This window comes from Schistocerca nitens, chromosome 1 (genome assembly GCF_023898315.1).
Source record: "Schistocerca nitens isolate TAMUIC-IGC-003100 chromosome 1, iqSchNite1.1, whole genome shotgun sequence".
NCBI classification, from domain to species: domain Eukaryota; kingdom Metazoa; phylum Arthropoda; class Insecta; order Orthoptera; family Acrididae; genus Schistocerca; species Schistocerca nitens.
Genome location: NC_064614.1, coordinates 201,290,234 through 201,311,420, shown reverse-complemented (window position 1 = coordinate 201,311,420; position 21,187 = coordinate 201,290,234). Strand labels below are relative to the sequence as shown.

The following is a 21,187-nucleotide window of genomic DNA, read 5'->3' as shown; positions in this document are numbered from 1 at the left end:
TGCTGACTTTGCTCTTGGGGTGAAAGCAAAACTTATGATTTGCACTGTCATACCCAGAGGTGATTGGGTCCTCTGGTTTGGTGCCAAGTGAAGGATCTCAACCACAGGCTCCATCAGTTTTGTGACAGTCTTGGCTACAGATTTATGGATCTTCATTATACATTGGAGAATTGTAGGACTCTCTTTGACAGGTCAAGGGTGCACTACACACAGGAAGCAACCTCTTATGTAGCAAGGTACTTATGGAGTGCATATGGGTTTTTATTAGGCTATGCAATAATTTGAGGTCTTCCAGTTGATACACAGAAAGTGAAATCAGATTGCGCACAAAGTAAAGTCACTTTGAATGTCAGAATAACAACAGTAAATTGCCAAAGCATTCATAACAAAGTATCTGAATTTACGTTCTTCCAGGAAAGCTGTCACATTCAAATCATAATTGAAAGTGGGAGTTGGATCAAACCCAAAGTAGAATACTCCAAAATATTTAATTAGGTGTGGAAGGTACATCAAAAAGACAGGTTAGATGCTGTAGGATGTGGAGGGTTCATTGCAATCGACAAAATTATTGTGCCTATGAAGTCAAAACTGTCTGTAAAGTCTGTGAAGTTACCTGGATGCAAGTAACCTGTGTAGGTGAACACAGGTTAGTCATCGGATGTTTTTATTGGCCGTCTGATTCCACTATAACAGTTGAGGAATCATTCAGTCCCTCAGTATCACATAAGTACATTGATCATGCAATATTAGTCGAAGGCGAGTTTAACCTACCATATATAGACTGGGACATCTACAGATACATTGTAGGTTGCATGAACGGGCAGTCTTGGAAGCAGTTCTGAACACGTTTTCCTAAAACTAGTGGAAATATTTCGTATCTTGTAGCTACAAACAGGTCTGACATTATCAACAGTGTCTGTATAGAGACCTGGATTATGGATCATATCGATGAAGGACTCATTGACTTAATACATGATGAAGAGAATTATAGGTCATAGCAATGATGGATTCATTAACTTAATACATCCATCAAGAAGGCAGGGAGAGTCCATCAAGAAGGCTGGGAGAGTTTTCATACTGGAAAGAGGAGATAGCAGTTGTTAGCACCTTACTTATACAGTGAATTGACATCATTCAGTTTCTGTATGATGGATGTAGAGGAATTGAGGGCAAAGTTTAAACCAATTGTAAATAATGCTATAGGGAAGTATGTGCTGAATAGGTGGATTAAAGACAGAAAATATTATTATTTAATTATTTAATAATAAAATTTGGAAAATGTTGTGGGAGCAGAGACTGTTACCTCTTGGATAGAAAAACAAATGAGCAATTGACAGAAGGCAAAACTTTGTAGAAATTCATGCATCTGTAATAAAAGATCGATGTGTGAAGCATACAAAACTTTCACCATCATACCCTAGCAAAAGATCTTACCAAGAACCCAAGAAAACTCTGGTCCTACATAAAATAACTAATTGGTTCAAAGGCTTCTACCCAGTCACCTGTTGATCAGTCTGTTGTGGCACTAGAAGACAGCAAAACAAAAGCTGAAGTTTTAAATTTTGCATTTAAGAAATCATTCAAGCAGGAGGATCATACAAACATACCATCATTTGAACATCACATAGACTCTTATGTAGAGATTGTAGTAACAGGCATTCCTGGTGTAGGGAAGCAACTAAAAGAGATGAAAAACAAATAAGTCACCAGATCCAGACGGAACCACAATTTTATTTTACAGAGAGTACTCTATGGCATTGGTGCATTACTTAGCTTGCATTTATTGCAAATCTCTTTCCCAGAAAATAGTCCAAAGTGACTGGAAAATAGTGCAGGTGACTTCTGTATACAGAGTGTTCCAAAAATACTTTTACAAACTTTGGAGGCAGGTTTCATACACCAAAACAAGAAAAAAAAAGTTCATAGAAAGATACATCCAGAAATCCTTCATTTTCATGTTATTAATGAAAGTTTACAATTTAGCTGATTGGAGTCTATCAACACATAAACTCACAATAAATACTCGAAATGTACTCCTCTTGCTTCTAAACATGTATGCACTTGTTGAATCATGGACTGTTGCACCATTTCAAATACTCCCCGACCATTTTGAATGGTTTTTCAGGCTTCCGTGACATGCCGATGAAGAGTTTCTGCATCAGGTCTGGGTGGTCTGCTACATGGACCAATTGTGTAAGGTGCCCCAGAGATAGTAAACCAAAAGACAGAGGTTGTGGGAACATGCAGATCCATCTGTCATGGTAGATACCGGCCGGTACATCGCAAACACTGAGACTGAAATGTGCTGGAGATCCATTATGCGTAACCCATGTTTCTTCTTATATGCAAAGGAACACATTCTAGTATGTCTTGGGGGATGTTCTGAATTGAGTCCCGACAGACAAGGTGTGCTGGGAGAATGTATGGTTCTATCAGACAGCCATGTGCAATTCCAGCCCACAATTAATCTTAAACTGATACTGATGATTAGCCAGTACTGTAGCATGAGGATTCCAACTTGTCCATATTTGCCGGTTGTGGAAATTTGGTATTCTGTATTCCCCAAATTATACCTCATCTATAAACAAAATTGAATAGACAAACAATGGATTGGCAGTTTGTGCAACAAACCATTGGCAGTAGATCTCATGTGGTGAGTGATTGTCAGGCATAAGGCACTACACATATTGAAGATGATACGGATACATGATTTACTCCATGTTGAACATTGAGATGTACCACGCAACAGTGCCACTTGCCTTGTGCTGATACATGGCTATGCTTTGACAATCCATACAACATGGTCTTCCTGGTCATGTACACGAGCAACCTAGGTCAATAGTCTCCGGATCATGTCTCTGCAATGCAGTGATACACAGCATCAAAGGTTGGGTGACTTGGCTGTCTTCAGTCTGGAAACGCCATCTGATACAGCTGCACAGACTTGTGGGGGGGGGGGGGTTACCATTTGCATAGCTGTACACAAAAATCATGTCTGCTTGTTCACAACATGAATATATTGCAATGTTTGAATGGAGCTTTTTTAGTTAGCTTACTACTTGTAGCACATGTCACAGTGGGTATGTTGACGAAAGATGAATGACAAATATATAAACAAATCTCCCTGGCAACAGAACACCATCTAGGATACAATGAGTCAAAAGAGTGCATAGATAAGTGAAGTTGTTAGGTTATTCCTGGAAAGCCATTGAATGTCAATGTTCACTAACATCTCGAAAACGAAATATTTTCAGACATATGTTTACATTAACTTTTTTTCCTGTTTTGTTGTAAGGAAAAAAGTTCATATAAATGTATGTCTGAAAATACTTCACTTTCGAGTTATTAGTGAAAGCCGATGTTCAATGGCTTTTCAGGTACAATCCAACAGATTCACATATCTATGCATCTTTACATTCATCCTTCTGTGTTCAGCATGTCCATTGTTGGCATGTACTACAAACAGAGAGTTAACTGAAAGCACCCTGTATAAAAAGGGTTAAAAGAATGGACCCACAAAATTACAGCTCCTTATGTCTAACATCAGTTTCCTTGAGATGGAAAAGCTTCCGTTCTTAAAACAGCAAGGATTTAGAAAGATCACACATGCAAAGCTGAACTTGCCCTTTTCTCACTTGATATCCTGCAAAGCATCATGAAGGGCAACAGGCAAATACCATATTTCTAAATTTCTGTAAAGTGGGCACAGTGCCCAATTGCAGACTGTTCATGAAGGTCCAAGCAATGGAATATGTTCCCAGACATGTGAGTGGCTAGAAGACCTCTTAACTAATAAAGCCAAATACATTGTCCTGGACAGTGAGTGTTCATTATGGACAAGGGTGTCATCACGAGTGCCCCAGCAAAGTGTGATGTCACTGCTCTTGTTTTTTATATACATAAATGATCTAACAGAAAGGGCATGTAACAATCTGCAACTGTTTGCTGATGATGCTGTAGTGTAAAGGAAAGTGTCATCGTTGAATGAATGGTAGGGAAACAGGAGAACTCAGACAGAATTTCTATTCGGTGTGATGAATGGCAGCTTGCCCGAAATGTCAAAAAATGCTAGTTAATACAGATGAGAAGGAAAAACTATCCTGTAATGTTTGAATTCAATTTTAATGTGTGCTGCATGACAGTCATATTGTTGCAAACTGACACAAAGTGGAATGTGCACATAAGATTTGCTGTGGGAAAGATTAATGGTCAACTTTGGTTCATAGGGAGTATTCTAGGAGTGTGTAGCTTGTCTGTAGAGGAGACTGCATACAGAACACCTGTGCAACCTGTTCTTAAGTACTGTTACAGTGCCTGAGCTGGCAAGATTAAAGGAAGACACTGAAGAAATTCAGAAGCATGCTGCTGATAGATTTGTTACCAGTTGGTTTGATTAACACACAAGTATTGAGTTGATGGTTGGTGAAATAAAATGGAAATCCCTGGAGAGAAAATGACATTCATTTCACAAAACACTATTGAGAAAATTTAGAGAACCAGCATTTGTGGTTGACGGTAGAACGATCCTACTGCCGCCAGTGTGCATTTCATGTAAGGACTGCGAAGACAAGATAAGAGAAATTAGGGCTCATATGGAGCATACAGATAGACCTTTTTCTCTCACTCCATTTAAGAGTGAAACAGGAAAAGAAAAGTCTAGTAGAGGTACAAGATATCCTCCACACTGCGCCTTTTGGTTGCTTGTGGATTATGCATATAGATTTAGATGTATATTCCAGTCACCCATAACAATATGATTACCAGAGATACAGCTAAATCTACTGTTCTGCTTTCAGTTTTTTTTTCCCTGTCACTACACAGCAAGTAACTTTTGATTCTTCTTTCCCATTCCTTGGACACTATACACCAACTAACTCTAATTTTTTTCATCAGCTGAATATATTACATGAAAATTATTGTTCCAGAAATCCCTAGCTTCACATTTAATTTTTTCTCTTCATAATATACCTATTTGTAGACTTGTCATTTCCCAATTTATGTTCTCGAGTTTCCTGCCAACTCCCAATGGTCAACCATTCCATATTGCCACTTTTTTATATAGTCTCTTTGCTTTAATTTTATTCTTGTGTTGTGTACTATTATTAACCACACTGAAATTGTCCCCATCTGCACATCCAAATTAGCGACTATTTTACCTCCAGAAAATTTAGTCCCAGAAGGGTAGATTATAGATACAAATAGTGTGCTGACATGAGATTATTTATGTAGTAGTGTTCCCTTGCTTTCCACATCACAGTGAGACAGTTAGTTTGATGGTGCCCTCTTCATCTGTCTGTTTGCTTCATAGCTATGCTGATCTCATCTCTATATATAATGAATACTACAGCTGCTGCTGCCCACTTATATTCAGTTTATGTAAGGTTCACTCTCAGTATGTCATTACCTCAGTACCAGTCATCTCTCAGAAGCACCCCTTACCCATCACCTGAGGAGGTGCCCAAAGAAGAGGAAAGTAGCAGAACTGCATAGGGGGCTACTGTCATACGAAGCTGAAGAACATTTCCATTTCAGAGTTTATTAATTTTGTGGCTCATAAAGCTCCACATAATGTTTGCTTTTTCATAGAATTTTGTATTTGTTGTGCATAGTGTATAGTTTCTGATGTTTTCTCGACCTAACAGATGATGCTGTGCTCCCTATTGCTAGACATCTATTGTATTGGCTTCTGCTGTAATTGCTTCTGACCTATTGTTAAAAAAATTTGATTTAAATTATTGCAAGACAATATTTAAGAAAGAATTAAATCTATCATCTACTTCAGCCTTTACTTAACTTCTCCACATTCTTTGTCCAGTAAATTATCTCTGAAAAATGGAACTGAGTCAGTATTTGTGGTTCTTTCAAACTGCTCATTTCCCTTCTGCACTTGATTCATGGGGCTCTTCTACTACTGTCATTTGACCGTTATAGGTGTACAATCTGAGATGAAATCAATATTAACATCGCTACAGATATCTGCATGCTACACAGTTTCCTACTTCACAAAAGATCATTCCTCCTTGCATCTTCTAAGTGAATACATATTTATTTTATATTTATGCATAAAGGTAATATTCTGAGACAACAGGAATTGAAAGTAAGTAAAAATAAATCAGCACCAAGGATTTCAAGTCAACAAAAATTCATGGAGGAGCCACTCTTACCTGCAAATTTTTTTGTGTATGCTTAAAGATTGGCCTGGACATTATCACCAAGTTCACTGTGATTGGCTTGTGTATGTCAGAGGCCGGCTGAAGTGGCCGTGCGGTTAAAGGCACTGCAGCCTGGAACCGCAAGACCGCTACGGTCGCAGGTTCGAATCCTGCCTCGGGCATGGATGTTTGTGATGTCCTTAGGTTAGTTAGGTTTAAGTAGTTCTAAGTTCTAGGGGGATTCCGTAGGAATGTTGGAACACGTGAGGCAATACTGACCTTACGACTTATCTTGGAAGAAAGATTAAGAAAAGGCAAACCTACGTTTCTAGCATTTGTAGACTTAGAGAAAGCTTTTGACAATGTTGACTGGAATACTCTCTTTCAAATTCTGAAGGTGGCAGGGGTAAAATACAGGGAGCGAAAGGCTATTTACAATTTGTACAGAAACCAGATGGCAGTTATAAGAGTCGAGGGGCATGAAAGGGAAGCAGTGGTTGGGAAAGGAGTGAGACAGGGTTGTAGCCTCTCCCCGATGTTATTCAATCTGTATATTGAGCAAGCAGTAAAGGAAACAAAAGAAAAATTCGGAGTAGGTATTAAAATTCATGGAGAAGAAGTAAAAACTTTGAGGTTCGCCGATGACATTGTAATTCTGTCAGAGGCAGCAAAGGACTTGGAAGAGCAGTTGAACGGAATGGACAGTGTCTTGAAAGGAGGATATAAGATGAACATCAACAAAAGCAAAACGAGGATAATGGAATGTAGTCAAATTAAGTCGGGTGATGCTGAGGGAATTAGATTAGGAAATGAGACACTTAAAGTAGTAAAGGAGTTTTGCTATTTAGGGAGTAAAATAACCGATGATGGTCGAAGTAGAGAGGATATAAAATGTAGACTGGCAATGGCAAGGAAAGCGTTTCTCAAGAAGAGAAATTTGTTAACATCGAGTATAGATTTAGGTGTCAGGAAGTCGTTTCTGAAAGTATTTGTATGGAGTGTAGCCATGTATGGAAGTGAGACATGGACGATAAATAGTTTGGACAAGAAGAGAATAGAAGCTTTCGAAATGTGGTGCTACAGAAGAATGCTGAAGATAAGGTGGGTAGATCACGTAACTAATGAGGAGGTATTGAATAGGATTGGAGAGAAGAGAAGTTTGTGGCACAACTTGACTAGAAGAAGGGATCAGTTGGTAGGACATGTTTTGAGGCATCAAGGGATCACAAATTTAGCATTGGAGGGCAGCGTGGAGGGTAAAAATCGTAGAGGGAGACCAAGAGATCAATACACTAAGCAGATTCAGAAGGATGTAAGTTGCAGTAGGTACTGGGAGATGAAGAAGCTTGCACAGGATAGAGTAGCATGGAGAGCTGCATCAAACCAGTCTCAGGACTGAAGACCACAACAACAACAACAACAAGTTCTAGGGGACTAATGACCTCAGCAGTTGAGTCCCATAGTGCTCAGAGCCATTTGAACCATTTTTTTGTGTATGTCAGAGGAAGATATACAGTATATTAAGTGAACAAGAACTTGTTTTGCCAGTTAATTGCACTGTCTCAGCAACAGATGTGAATTAAATTAGTCCAAGATGATCACATTCATGACGGATGCATCACAATCTGAGTTTTCAGTGGTCTGTCAGTTCTGAACTTCCACTGTTACTTGTTCAGCAGATTTTTTGGTAATCCTACCTTTGAACTATCCTGTACTATTTAAATATGGAAAGCATTACTGTATGAATAAGTCCTTTGTCAGATTGATGCTAATATTCCATTATCTTATGTACTCTGTGTGTTGCAGAGGTTCTTCTGAGGAAGAAAATACCACTGCTGGTGTCCCGAATGCTGCTTCAAAGGCTGACCATGGCAAGCATGGTGAAATAACTGTTGCCTATCCAACTGAATATCAGTATGATACTAAATCAGTTTCAGGAAATAATAGTGCCCCTTTCCCATCACGACCCAGATTCAAAGATTTGGAAGCTCAGAAGATTTTAGATGTGGCCACGGTTCGTCAGTTTCCAGGAACTGATGATGAAAAAACAGAAGTGAGTTTATAGATGTTTTCAATTCCATGAAATCCTGTATTTCACTTTATTCAAAACTATTCTCATCATAATTTTTAGACAATCATACTCTAGTAAATGCAAAAAGAAAAAAAAAAATAAATAAATAAATAAATTAGATTAAGATGAAAATTTAATACAAAATGAAAACACCATTAATCTAAGAATATACTACTAATGCCTGCATATCACTCCCCTAGGTATTGTGAAGACAAGATTAGACTAATTACATAACACACAGGCACTTTTAAGCAATCACTAGTCTCCTACACCATATGTGAATGGAACTGGAAGAAGCACTAATAGTTAGTGCAATGGAAAGTACCTTTGTGGTGGTCTCCTGCTTTATTTCTTTGTTGATTGTCCTCGGTGTCTATGTACTGCATTGCTACACTGGCTGAAAAATGGGGTGTGGAAGTACAACACTGACTACTTTAAATGATGTAGCTGACAGGTGCACATTTGTGTTTGACAATACTTTACTTTCTCTGTTCACAACTCCCCAATAATACACAGTTACTATGGCCAGTGCACTATTGTTTAACTTTCTATAGTTAATATTCTGCAGGCAAACACCCACATATTGCTACAGTAATTTACTATTGAACATCTACGAGCAGTAAAAACCTAATCACACAGTACCTGAACAATAACAAAGTATGTATGGAACAGACACTGACATTGTTTTAACACACAGCCTAATTGTGTTACACTTATTTCATGGATGCATTGTTGTTCACATAACCAATGCAGGTTCCTCGGCTGAAACTCGGCCATGGACTGACTGTCTTGGGAACAAAATCGAGCCCTTATATATCCTCACAATAATAGGTGGTGAAACTAAATATTGTTCAATGTTTAATTTACAGAAATTACAATTAAAACTTACATCATTCAATTACCTGCATACATCGAAAAATTGGTTCTTTTTAACAGTTTCTTCTACTACAAGAGTTATGCCAAATTATTTGTTTAAATGATGAAATTAACGTATATCATTACACAAACAATACTTTTGACAAAACTGTTAATGACTTTGGATTTAATTAAGGGCTGGCTTTGCTAACATGTTTTTGAATAGAGCCAAATAGATCCTTTAAGAATACTATTATAATCAGTACACAATTTATGTTTGTTAATAAATCAACTACAGAATTTAAGTTCACGAAACAATTACTGATTTCACCCTGTAAAAAAAGATATTAACTAGGAATAGTCAAAATAAATTAAAAAATCAATTACATGCATGAAACTGAGCAGAAAATTAGATCTGGTGTTAAATTCTTTAAAACTGAGGGCCAACCTTCCTCTTCTATGAAAATGCAGATTATACTCATGTATGTTAATAGTAATTAGTTAAAACAGAAAAAACAAATTTAAGGAGGCAGATGGCAAAACAAGAGGGGAAGTAAAAGATATCCCAGCTTGCTCCATCACATCACCCCCTCATTGGACTGATCAGATAGATATTGCAAACAGCTAACTGAGCAATTTAATGACCACAAGTGACCCCACACAGGGGGTTAAAAATCTACGCAAAAATACAAGGGTAATCCCAAAAGTAAGGTCTCCTATTTTTTTTATAAGTACAGAACTCTGTTTGTGTGGCGGTTGGTCACACTGTTACGAAGAGTGCTTCACGCGCCGTGTGTAGACATGCACACACCACACTGAGGCACTCAGTCTTGGCTTGGCTGCCATTGAGAATGGAGCTCCCATTGGATGTTACTGCCAAGTACGAATTGCGCGCAGTTATTCAGTTTTTGAACGCAAAGGGCACTACGCTGATTGAAATCCATTGCCAATTGACGGAAGTGTATGGTGAGTTGTGCATGGATGTCAAAAATGTTCATAAGTGGTGTAGAGAGATTGCAGCTGGTCGGACCAAAATACATGACAAACAAAGGAGCGGGAGACCATGAATTTCTGAGGAGACAGTGTTGAAGGTTGAATAAAGCTTGCGTGAAGATCGGCAGATCACCCTGGATGATCTGTGCACGTTGGTTCCTGAGGTTTCCTGAAGCACCGCTCACAGAATTTTTACAGAAACATTGAACTACCGGAAGGTGTACACAAGATGGGTGCCACGCTTGCTGACTGAGGACCACGTGCGGCAACAATTTGATGCTTCCTGTGCATTTCTTCACCGCCTTGCAGCCGAACAGGACAACTTTCTGGGCTCAATTGTCACGGGTGACGAAACCTGGACAAACCACTTTACACTTGAGACCAAGCAACAATCATGCCAGTTCATAACTTTATGAACAGCATGGCGGCGAGCTGGTATGACATGGGAATACAAAAACTGCCACAGCGTCTACAAAAATGCATCGACAGATATGGAATTTATACTTATATCAACTGGCCATATGAAAATCCCCATGCATTTGTACAAAATATCCACAACTTATACTTTTAATAAAAATCTGGCATCTTCATCTTAAGTGATGTCATTTTTGGGTTAAACAAGGATTACATTCAAAGATAGATATCACTTTGTACAAGTCCTGTCTTGCTAAACAAAATAAATCCTCATGAAGTTCACTTTCAGGCAGGAAATTTTACTTGCTCAATGTTTAATATTTTTTACAAGCACTTTCACACTTTTAATGAGCTTTTTCACATTTTCTCACCAAGTTGTCCTCAACTTCAACAGGTCCAAGTGGCAGTTAGTAAGGAAATGCACTGTTATCAGTGCACTTGGAGGTGGTTCTCCTCCGCTACAGTACATGAAAAAATGAGACAAAATACTCTACATTAGTACACTTATTTTTACTTTTAACTTAAGTATAAGAAAAAATGTTTAACACTAATGGCAAATGATAGTCATTACATCATAAATAAATACATTACATAGTTCTCATAACATTACAATAATTAGCACTAAAATTGATTATAGTACGAAAAGTGTGGACTAGTAAAAATTTAAAATCAAGTACACATTACACTACAAAACATTACTTTAAGTCATAACTGTCTGAAACTGGTGAAACTTGTAAGATTTGGGTTTTTTCCCATTTGCAAGATATCACCTTAGTGTGTAAAATATGTACATTACCCTCAGTAAAAATTCAAGGTGTGCAGTAGCATAGCATCATTATATTATTAAAAAAGAAGAGCCACCAACACATAACTTAATTATTATTCAAATCAAAATTAAGGGGTTGGAAGTTGTACCAAATCATTGCCTCACTTCTCTACTCAACCCCGAGCACTACTCTCATTCTACCACAAATTAAATCCTCACAAAATGCTACCAAACAGTTTACCTGTCAGAATATTGACATCAGTCTAGCACCACAGTTATCAGTTAACCAGCAAACTTATTGTAATCAGGATACTTATTGTTCTTCATCCCAGTATTAGCACTTTAAGCTCATAATTCCTCAGAATACAAATAGAAGTTTTCAGGTAATGTATAGATCCAATGATGCAGCATTATATTACTTGTACCTCACTAAAATATTGCTCTTTCTGTTAAGCTCTCATTCCCAGCCGTAGTGTCATTAATTGCACAGTACCCTATGTTGCCTAGTTCAAAATTTAGATCTTCAAAACAGTTATACCACATTCGTTTGTATACAGTCATCTTTTTCATTAATCATGTCTGTCAGCTCCATTATTTTACTTACCTTTCTTACCTCATTAGCTAGTGGAGTGCATTCTCAAAATATCCCTACTGCAGAGACAGGTTCCCTAACCCTTAAGACCCTAACATTATTCATTGTTTTATTATTTCATTATTGTTTCATTATCTAGTAAATAAACACCTGCTCTGCTTATCTAATGCATAGTTGATTCTACTGAAAAACAACTCCACAGTAACAGATCCTTATGCTAAGGCTAACTTAACTCTCATTACTGATCAGACAAAATTATCACTTAGAAAAACTATTATTTCACTGTATTACATCAAATTGCTAAAGATTCTAGCCTGAAGGGTGATATACATACAAATCTTGCTTATTCTTTCCACACAAATTACTCCAGGCAACTATGTATGAAGTTGGAATTCCTTAATGTTAGAAAAGGCTGTACCATGACACACTTCTATAGGTATGTCCATATACTGATTGCACAGAACACAAACACTTCTATTATACAATTAATATTAATATCCAGTATTCAAGATGATTTTTACTGCATATTGCCTCTGCTGGTGCACCAATGAGCTGATTACTTCAGATGTTAATTATTCTCCACAATGCTGACACATTTGCATTTTCTGTTTACCTTACCTCTTTGACAGAAATTCTGTAACTGTGCTACCAATTTACTTTCTTCCATCCTATTTACGACTCAATTACTTATAACTAACAAAAGAGAAACTTTTTCTAAAATATTCTTATACTAAAGAATCCTACTGTACACAATCACATGAAAGTAGATAGACTGTTCCTGATTCACTTATAAACTACAGACAGGACAGGAGCAGAGTTTGACTGCCTCATGAAACATGAAATATGAGACAGACAGCTGGGGTAAGCATTATCGCCACTAATGAATCCAACGCAGAATGTTGAACCCCCTACTTGCTGGTATGTCTTAATTCTGGTTTAATGCACACTCCGTTCTCCTAACAAAATCAATACCACCCAAACTCAGAAACGTTTCAAACTGTTATGGACTAATATTCAAACATCTAATGGGTGATACATAGGGTTTCAGGTCAATAATATTCTTTAACCCAAAAATCCTGTTAGTCTTTGTGTACGCCAATTCAGAAGAGTTGCCACGGGCAATGCGTACCATGCTGAAAGGACCATGATACACATGCAGAAATTTCCTTATCTCATCATTTACTTTGCTAGATTTTTCTTTGGTTTTGATGAGGGCCAGGTCACCTATTCTGAAATTAGTCAGATTCACTCCTTTGTCATGTCTTCTCTTCCTTCCTGCTGCTTTCTTTTTCCATCATCTCTTTAGCCAATCTGATCTTTTCATTCTGTGCTACTTCACTTACCTGAGGGAAATCCACTTCTTCTCTGATGATGTTACTGGGTCTCTCATTGAACATAAGCTCAAATGGGGTATATCCTGTCGATTCGTTCCACAAGTTTTTGATAATATTTTCAAAATGTCGAATATGACTTGCCCAAGTAGTGTGTTTATTATTACAATAAGTCCTGCACAGCCTATTAATCTCCTTCATAACCCTTTCACTCATGTTACCTTGTGGAAAATAGGTAGAAATCTGTGTATTTAATCTTGTGTATTGCCATACATTGTTCAAACCTCTATGAAAAAAAATTGTTGACCATTGTCAGACAAAAGTGTTTTTGGTACCCCTGCATTGCAAAAGTAATCAGATGTCAACTTCTCAATTATAGCACTAGTATTTGCGTTCTTAATTGGATACAGTTTTACATATTTTGTGAATGTGTACAAAACAACAAAAATATAGTTACAACCTCCTGTAGATGTAGGCGACGCTCCTAGAATGTCCACTGCTATAAGCTCTTCATGTTCACTAGGAAGGACAGAATGCATTAAGCCTTTTGATGCACACCAGTTGTCTTTACTCTCTTACATTTATCACACCTTTCTAATCTCTGCTTAACCCTTCTTCACAAGTTGTTAAATATTACTGTCCCCTGTACCTTAGCTACTATTTTCCCCATCCCATAATGTCCATAACTCTCATGCAAGTAGTCAATAAATTTATCAACATGTTGGTCAGGAAAGCATAACTTCCAGTCCTGATCAATTAAATTTTTCCTCCTAAACAACAATCCTTTATGTATAGTATAGTACTGTTTCACCTTTGGCATGTTATCTGAATTGTAATACTACTTAACCAAGCTTAAATTTAGATCCTCATTTTGCTCCCTTCTCATTTGCTAGAAAATCCTCCTAATAAGCTTCTCATCCTTCACTCCCTGCAAATAAAACAACTTTACTAGTTCTTCATGGTTTTCACTACCATCAGTATCATCCTTCCCTGCTGGCATCCTAGACAATGCATCAGCCACAATATTGTCTTTTCCTTTTACATACCTTATCTCCAAATCAAATTGTTACAAAAACAAAGCCCACCTAGTTAACCTGGTGTGTTTCAGCCTGCATTTCTGAAGGTAACTCAAAGCCTTATGATCTGTATACACTATGGCCTTATGTCCAAGCAAATAGTACTCAAACTTTTGAAATCCAAAATAATTGTGTGAAACGCAAAAAAAAAGAGGGAGATGGAGGGAGGGAGGGAGAGAGAGAGAGAGAGAGAGAGAGAGAGAGAGAGAGAGAGAGAGTCCAAGTTTCAGACAAGGAACCTGTATTGGTTAAATCACCAACAATGCAACCAGGAAATAAGTGTAACACAATTAGGCCATGTGTTAAAACAATGACTGTGTCTGCTCCATACATACCTTATTATTCTTCAAGAACTGTGTGATTAGGTTTTTACTGCTCGTAGATGTTCAATAGTAAACTACTGTAGCAGTATGTGGATGTTTGCCTGCAGACTATCAACTATCGAAGGTTAAACAATAGTGCACTGGCCATAGTAACTATGTATTATTGTGAGGTAGTGAACAGAGAAAGTAAAGTACTGTGAAATGCAAATATGCACCTATATCGGCTACATCATTTAAAGTAGTCAGTGTTGTACTTCCACACCCCATTTTTCAGCCAGTGCACCAATGCAGTACATAGACTCAACGAAGAAATAAAGCAGCAGACCGCCACATTTGGTGGCCCAGGTGACAACTATTGTATGTGGTCACAACAAGCTAGAACTTGCAAACTTTGAACAGTGAACTCAACAGCAGTTTACAATGCAGTGATGCAACAGCTAATCAGCATGTGGGTTTCATGGCCACAGTATAACAGCAACCAATCAGCGAGTGGGTTCTATGAAAGCAGCCACTAAGTACAGGAACAGCCAATCAGCAAGCAGGTGGACACAGTTGATCGGAGATATACAAGACGCTTTGCCAAGAGAATTACAACTTGCCGCAGCCATGCAGATCGAGATGACAACCACAACAGCAGCAGCAGAGCAGTAGAAGAAGAGTGAATGAGAATAAGGTAATTTCATAGCAAAAGCTGTTTTGTATTAAGTGAGACATAATGAGTGGCCTTAACAAGGAAGACAGTGTGACTGACGACAAAGCTGTAGACGTTAAGTTGTTAAATGAACAGAAGGACGTAAGTGGGACTGGTTCTGTAGATAATATTGATTATAAATCAAACATGAATGTAACTTTGAATGATGGGGATGGAAGTCCTATTGTAGATGGAATGATAAAAGCATCATCTATATTGTGAACTGATATGAGCAAAATGGACGAAACAGTACTGAAGTGGGTGAGATCGTTAAGGAGGAACCTGGAAGCGAAAATCAGCAAGAGCAAAAGTTTATGGCAGATGGAAATTTGGAAGCAATATTAAGGCAAATTATGAATTGTTTGAGTAGTATGTGTATGAAAGAAGACATTAGTAGGGCGGAAAATGGTATGTAAGAAGACATCAGTAGTGTGGAAAAGAAAACTGATAGCATTAGAACTGACATGGTTAGCTTAAAGGATGAACTAAAGAAAGAAATTAAAAAGGAGATTCAGGTAGTCAGCTCTAATCTTTCGGAATTAAATAGCAAGTTGAGGTGGCAGCTAAAGATTATGATTAAAAGATAAAGAAAGTAGTACCTAACACTAATGAGAACTTAACATTAATGAGTAGTAAATGTGTAGAAGAGAAAAAGAAACTTTGTCATGACTATAGTAGGAGGGTGGAGGCTTCTGAAAAACATTTAAAGATGTAGTCAAAGCTGCCAGGAAATTTTCTACTGAAAACAGGGTTAAACTTGAAAACCAAATTTATCAGATTAAAAATGATTTAAAACAGAAGTAGAAACCAAGTGTGCAGCAGTGGTAGAGGAAAAACTGGTAAAAGTAAAATAAAAATGTAGATTCCAAATTGGCTGAAATGGAGAAAAGATGGAAGAGGTACAAAATCAAAAGCATAGAGTATGCAGTGACCCAAACAGGCCTTCATTTGTTAGTTTAAGAAATTTAATAATTTTGAACCATATGGGGAAATGCATCCACTGGATTTCATTTGGGAATTTAATAATGAGCCTTAAACATGGAATGAGAAAGAGAAAATGTCATTTGTGAGAGGTTTTTTGAAGGGGGTGCTTAAGGATGGGCAGCTCCGGTAGCTGATAGTTGTACTTTGTGGCAAAGCTTTGAGAAAACATTTTTAGGTGAATATTGGTCCAAAGAGAAGCAGCAGAGAATTTTGGGCCCTGGCCCTGAGCACTATGGGACTTAACATCTGTGGTCATCAGTCCCCTAGAACTTAGAACTACTTAAACCTAACTAACCTAAGGACATCACACACATCCATGCCCGAGACAGGATTCGAACCTGCGACCGTAGCAGTCACGCGGGAGAATTTTGGGGAGGAGAGAGATTTGACTCTAGGAACAATACTGTGAAAGGTTTCTGTTGGCACTGGATAAACAAACTGAAATATTTGGACAAAGAGCTATGTAGTGAATCAATAATTATGGGTTTAGAAACTAAGTTGCCTCAGAAAGTTAGAGAATTGCTTGTACCTGCCCCTAGGTGTTATATTAGTGATTTCTTGAATTATATTGATAAAGTGGAGAAGGTGAAGCCCTCAGTGGAAGATCGTAGAAGGAATTTTGATGATAATAAACAATCAGGGAGACAATTTCAGGTAAATAGGATGAACAGGACTAATTACAGTAGAAATTCTAGGAATGGTTGGGTGGAGGATGGCCAGATGGGTACGGAAATGGTAGGAGAAATTCAAGTAACAGAAATGGAAGAAATAATTTTAATTCTGCATCAAACCATTTAAACTAGATAATGCTCCAGTTTTGGCTTGCACTAGAGCAGGCAGTGATGAAGATCCACTTGTATATAAATGTGCTGTAATCACAGGTACGGGTGATGTGAATGATACTTGTAAGATGAGTGTAATTTCTAATTTTAGTGAGATATTGGATGATGGTGTGGGTAATAAAGTTTATCCTGTAAATAAAAGAGGAGGAACTTACTGTAATGTGCATTGAACCAGAAGTAAGACCTGCAAGCAAGTAGGGAGTTCAACATTCTGTGTTGGATTCATTATGTGGCAATAATGCTTACACCAGCTGTGTCTCATTTTTTGAGTTTCCTGAGGCAGTCAAACTCTTCTCCTATCTTATGTGTAGTTTATAAGTGAATCATAAACATTCTATCTGCAACTTTCATGTAATTTTGTCAAGTAGGATGCTTTATTGTAGAAATATTTTAGAAAAGAAACTAAATTGGTACCATAATGAAGGAATTTCTGTCAAACAAAGAGACAAGGTAAACGGAAAATGAAAGGTGTCAGCATTAGATGGAGGAGAAGGTGCAGATTATCTGAAAACTGTAACATCTGAAGTATTTAGCTCATTGGTGTATCAGCAGAGGCAATATGCAGTATAAAACATCTTCTTATTAATTGTGGTATAATAGAAGTGTTTGTGTTCAGTGCAGTCAGTATATTGAGACAACTATCCACCCATTGAAGTGTGTCATGGTACAGCTTTTTTTATTAGTACAGAATTACAACTTCAAACATAATTGACTGGAGTAATGTGTGTGGACAGAGTAAGCAGGGCTTGTATGTATATCGCCCTTCAAGCTAGAATCTTAAGCAATTTGATGGAATACAGTGAAGTAAAAGTTTTTCTGTGATAATTTTGTCTGATCAGTAATGAGAGTTAAGTTGCTTTAGCATAAGGATCTGTTACTGTGGAGTCTTCTTCAGTAGAATCAATTTTGCATTACATAAGCAGAGCAGGTGTTTATTTATTAGATAATGAAACAATAATGAAGTAATAAAACGATGAATAATGTTAGGGTCTTAATGGTTAGGGAACCTGTCTCTGCAGTAGGGATATTTTTTGAGAATGCACTCCACAAGTTAACTAAGTGAGAAGGGTAAGTAAAATAATGAAGCTGACAGACATGATTAATGAAAGGGATAACTGTACACAAACAAATATGATGTAACTATATTGGTGATCTAATTTTGAACTAGCCAATGTAGGGTATTGTGTATATTGTGCAATTCTTGACACTGCAGCTGGGAATGAGAGCTTAACCGAAAGAGCAATATTTTAGTGAGTTTCACATCATATAATGCTACATCATTGGATCTGTAGGTTATCTGAAAACTTCTGTTTGTTTTCTGAGGAATTATGAGCTTAAGCTGGTAATACTAGGATGAAGAACAATATGTTTGCTGATTAACTGATAACTGTGGTGCTAGACCGATGTGAATATTCTGACAGGTCAACTATGTGGTAACATTTTATGAGGATTTAATTTTCTGGTTGAATGAGAGTAGTGCTCAGAGTTGAGTGGAGAAACAGAGCAATGATTCGGTACAACTTCCATCCCTTTAATTTTAATTTCAGTAGTAATTAAGTTTTGTAATGGCGACTATTCTTTTTTCATAGCATAATGATTACTAAATCTATGCTAGTGCACATCGTGAGTTTGTGGTGCTGATGAAATCAACACCAACATCGATGCATTCATCTTTGAACTAAGCTAAGATTATCTTTGGCCTCTTCCGCCATAGCCAGTTCTTTGTGAGCCTTGCTTGTGTAAAGTGGTGAATAAATGAACTACTGCTAAATGGGGATTTTTTGGTGTAGCTAACCCGAACTTTCTCCTCATGTTTATACTAGAGGTAATGTACATATTTTAGATACTAAGGGGATATTTTGCAAGTGAGAAAAAAAAAAGTCTTTCAAGTTTAACCAGTTTCAGACAGTTATGAGTTATGACTTAGACTAATGTTTTGTAGTGTAATGTGTACTTGATTTTAAAACTTTTAATAGTCTCTACCTTTCGTACTATAGTCAATTCTGCTAATTGTTGTAATGATACCAACCCTTTCGTTTGGTAAGTAACAGCATCTTTATTTTTAGATAATTTTTCCCACATGGATTGTTTCCCTCTATATATATTAAAAACAGAGATTCCATGACTTACCAAATGGGAAAGCGCTGGTAGATAGGCACAATAAAAAACACACAAACACACACACAAAATATCTAGCTTTTGCAACCAATGGTTGCTACGTCAGGAAAGAGGGAAGGAGAGGGAAAGACGAAAGGATGTGGGTTTTAAGGGAACCCACATCCTTTCGTCTAATATATATAAAAATAGAGGGAAACATTCCATGTGGGAAAAATATATATCTAAAAACAAACATATTTAAAGTTTGGGCAGAGGCAAAGATGATGTTGAATGACAGGTGAGGTATGAGTGGCGGCAACTTGAAATTAGCGGAGATTGAGGCCTGGTGGGTAACGGGAAGAGAGCATATATTGAAGAGCAAGTTCCCATCTCCGGAGTTCGGATACGTTGGTGTTGGTGGGAAGTATCCAGATAACCCGGACGGTGTAACACTGTGCCAAGATGTGCTGGCCGTGCACCAAGGCAGGTTTAGCCACAGGGTGATCCTCATTACCAACAAACACTGTCTGCCTGTGTCCATTCATGCGAATGGACAGTTTGTTGCTGGTCATTCCCACATAGAATGCGTCACAGTGTAGGCAGGTCATTTGGTAGATCACGTGGGTGCTTTCACACGTGGCTCTGCCTTTGATCGTGTACACCTTCCGGGTTACAGGACTGGAGTAGGTGGTGGTGGGAGGGTGCATGGGACAGGTTTTACACCGGGGGCGGTTACAAGGGTAGGGGCCAGAGGGTAGGGAAGGTGGTTTGGGGATTTCATAGGGATGAACTAACAGGTTACAAAGGTTAGGTGGACGGCGGAAAGACACTCTTGGTGGAGTGGGGAGGATTTCATGAAGGATGGATCTGATTTCAGGGCAGGTTTTGAGGAAGTCGTATCCCTGCTGGAGAGCCACATTCAGAGTCTGATCCAGTCCCGGAAAGTATCCTGTCACAAGTGGGGCACTTTTGTGGTTCTTCTGTGGGAGGTTCTGGGTTTGAGGGGGTGAGGAAGTGGCTCTGGTTATTTGCTTCTGTACCAGGTTGGGAGGGTAGTTGCGGGATGCAAAAGCTGTTGTCAGGTTGTTGGTGTAGTGGTTCAGGGATTCCGGACTGGTGCAGATTCGTTTGCCACGAAGACCTAGGCTGTATGGAAGGGACCGTTTGATGTGGAATGGGGGCAGCTGTCATAATGGAGGTACTGTTGCTTGTTGGTGGGTTTGATGTGAACGGCCGTGTGAAGCTGGCCATTGGACAGGTGGAGGTCAACGTCAAGGAAAGTGGCATGGGATTTGGAGTAGGACCAGGTGAATCTGATGGAACCAAAGGAGTTGAGGTTGGAGAGGAAATTCTGGAGTTCTTCTTCACTGTGAGTCCAGATCATGAAGATGTCATCAATAAGTCTGTACCAAACTTTGGGTTGGCAGGCCTGGGTAACCAAGAAGGCTTCCTCTAAGTGACCCATGAATAGGTTGGCGTACGAGGGGGCCATCCTGGTACCCATGGCTGTTCCCTTTAATTGTTGGTATGTCTGGCCTTCAAAAGTGAAGAAGTTGTGGGTCAGGATAAAGCTGGCTAAGGTAATGAGGAAAGAGGTTTTAGGTAGGGTGGCAGGTGATCGGTGTGAAAGGAAGTGCTCCACCGCAGCGAGGCCCTGGATGTGCGGGATATTTGTGTATAAGGAAGTGGCATCAATGGTTACAAGGATGGTTTCCGGGGGTAACAGATTGGGTAAGGATTCCAGGCGTTCGAGAAACTGGTTGGTGTCTTTGATGAAGGATGGGAGACTGCATGTAATGGATTGAAGGTGTTGATCTACGTGGGCAGAGATACGTTCTCTGGGGGCTTGGTAACCGCCTACAATGGGGCGGCTGGGATGATTGGGTTTGTGAATTTTAGGAAGAAAGTAGAAGGTAGGGGTGCGGGGTGTCGGTGGGGTCAGGAGGTTGATGGAGTCAGGTGAAAGGTTTTGTAGGGGGCCTAAGGTTCTGAGGATTCCT

The 21,187-nt window shown here is 38.5% G+C and overlaps 1 protein-coding gene across 1 annotated transcript in view; it reads left to right on the top strand.

Annotated features, from left to right (window-relative positions):
• Nucleotides 1–15,241, top strand: part of LOC126236889 (DC-STAMP domain-containing protein 2) — a 291,191-nt gene extending 275,950 nt beyond the window's left edge. The window contains exons 13-14 of the mRNA XM_049946567.1: nt 7,959–8,205; nt 15,041–15,241. Of these exons, the coding sequence (XP_049802524.1) occupies nt 7,959–8,205; nt 15,041–15,088 (295 nt within the window). The 3' untranslated portion in view covers nt 15,089–15,241. The remainder of the gene's footprint in view (nt 1–7,958; nt 8,206–15,040) is intronic.
• Nucleotides 15,242–21,187: the final 5,946 nt, after the last annotated feature.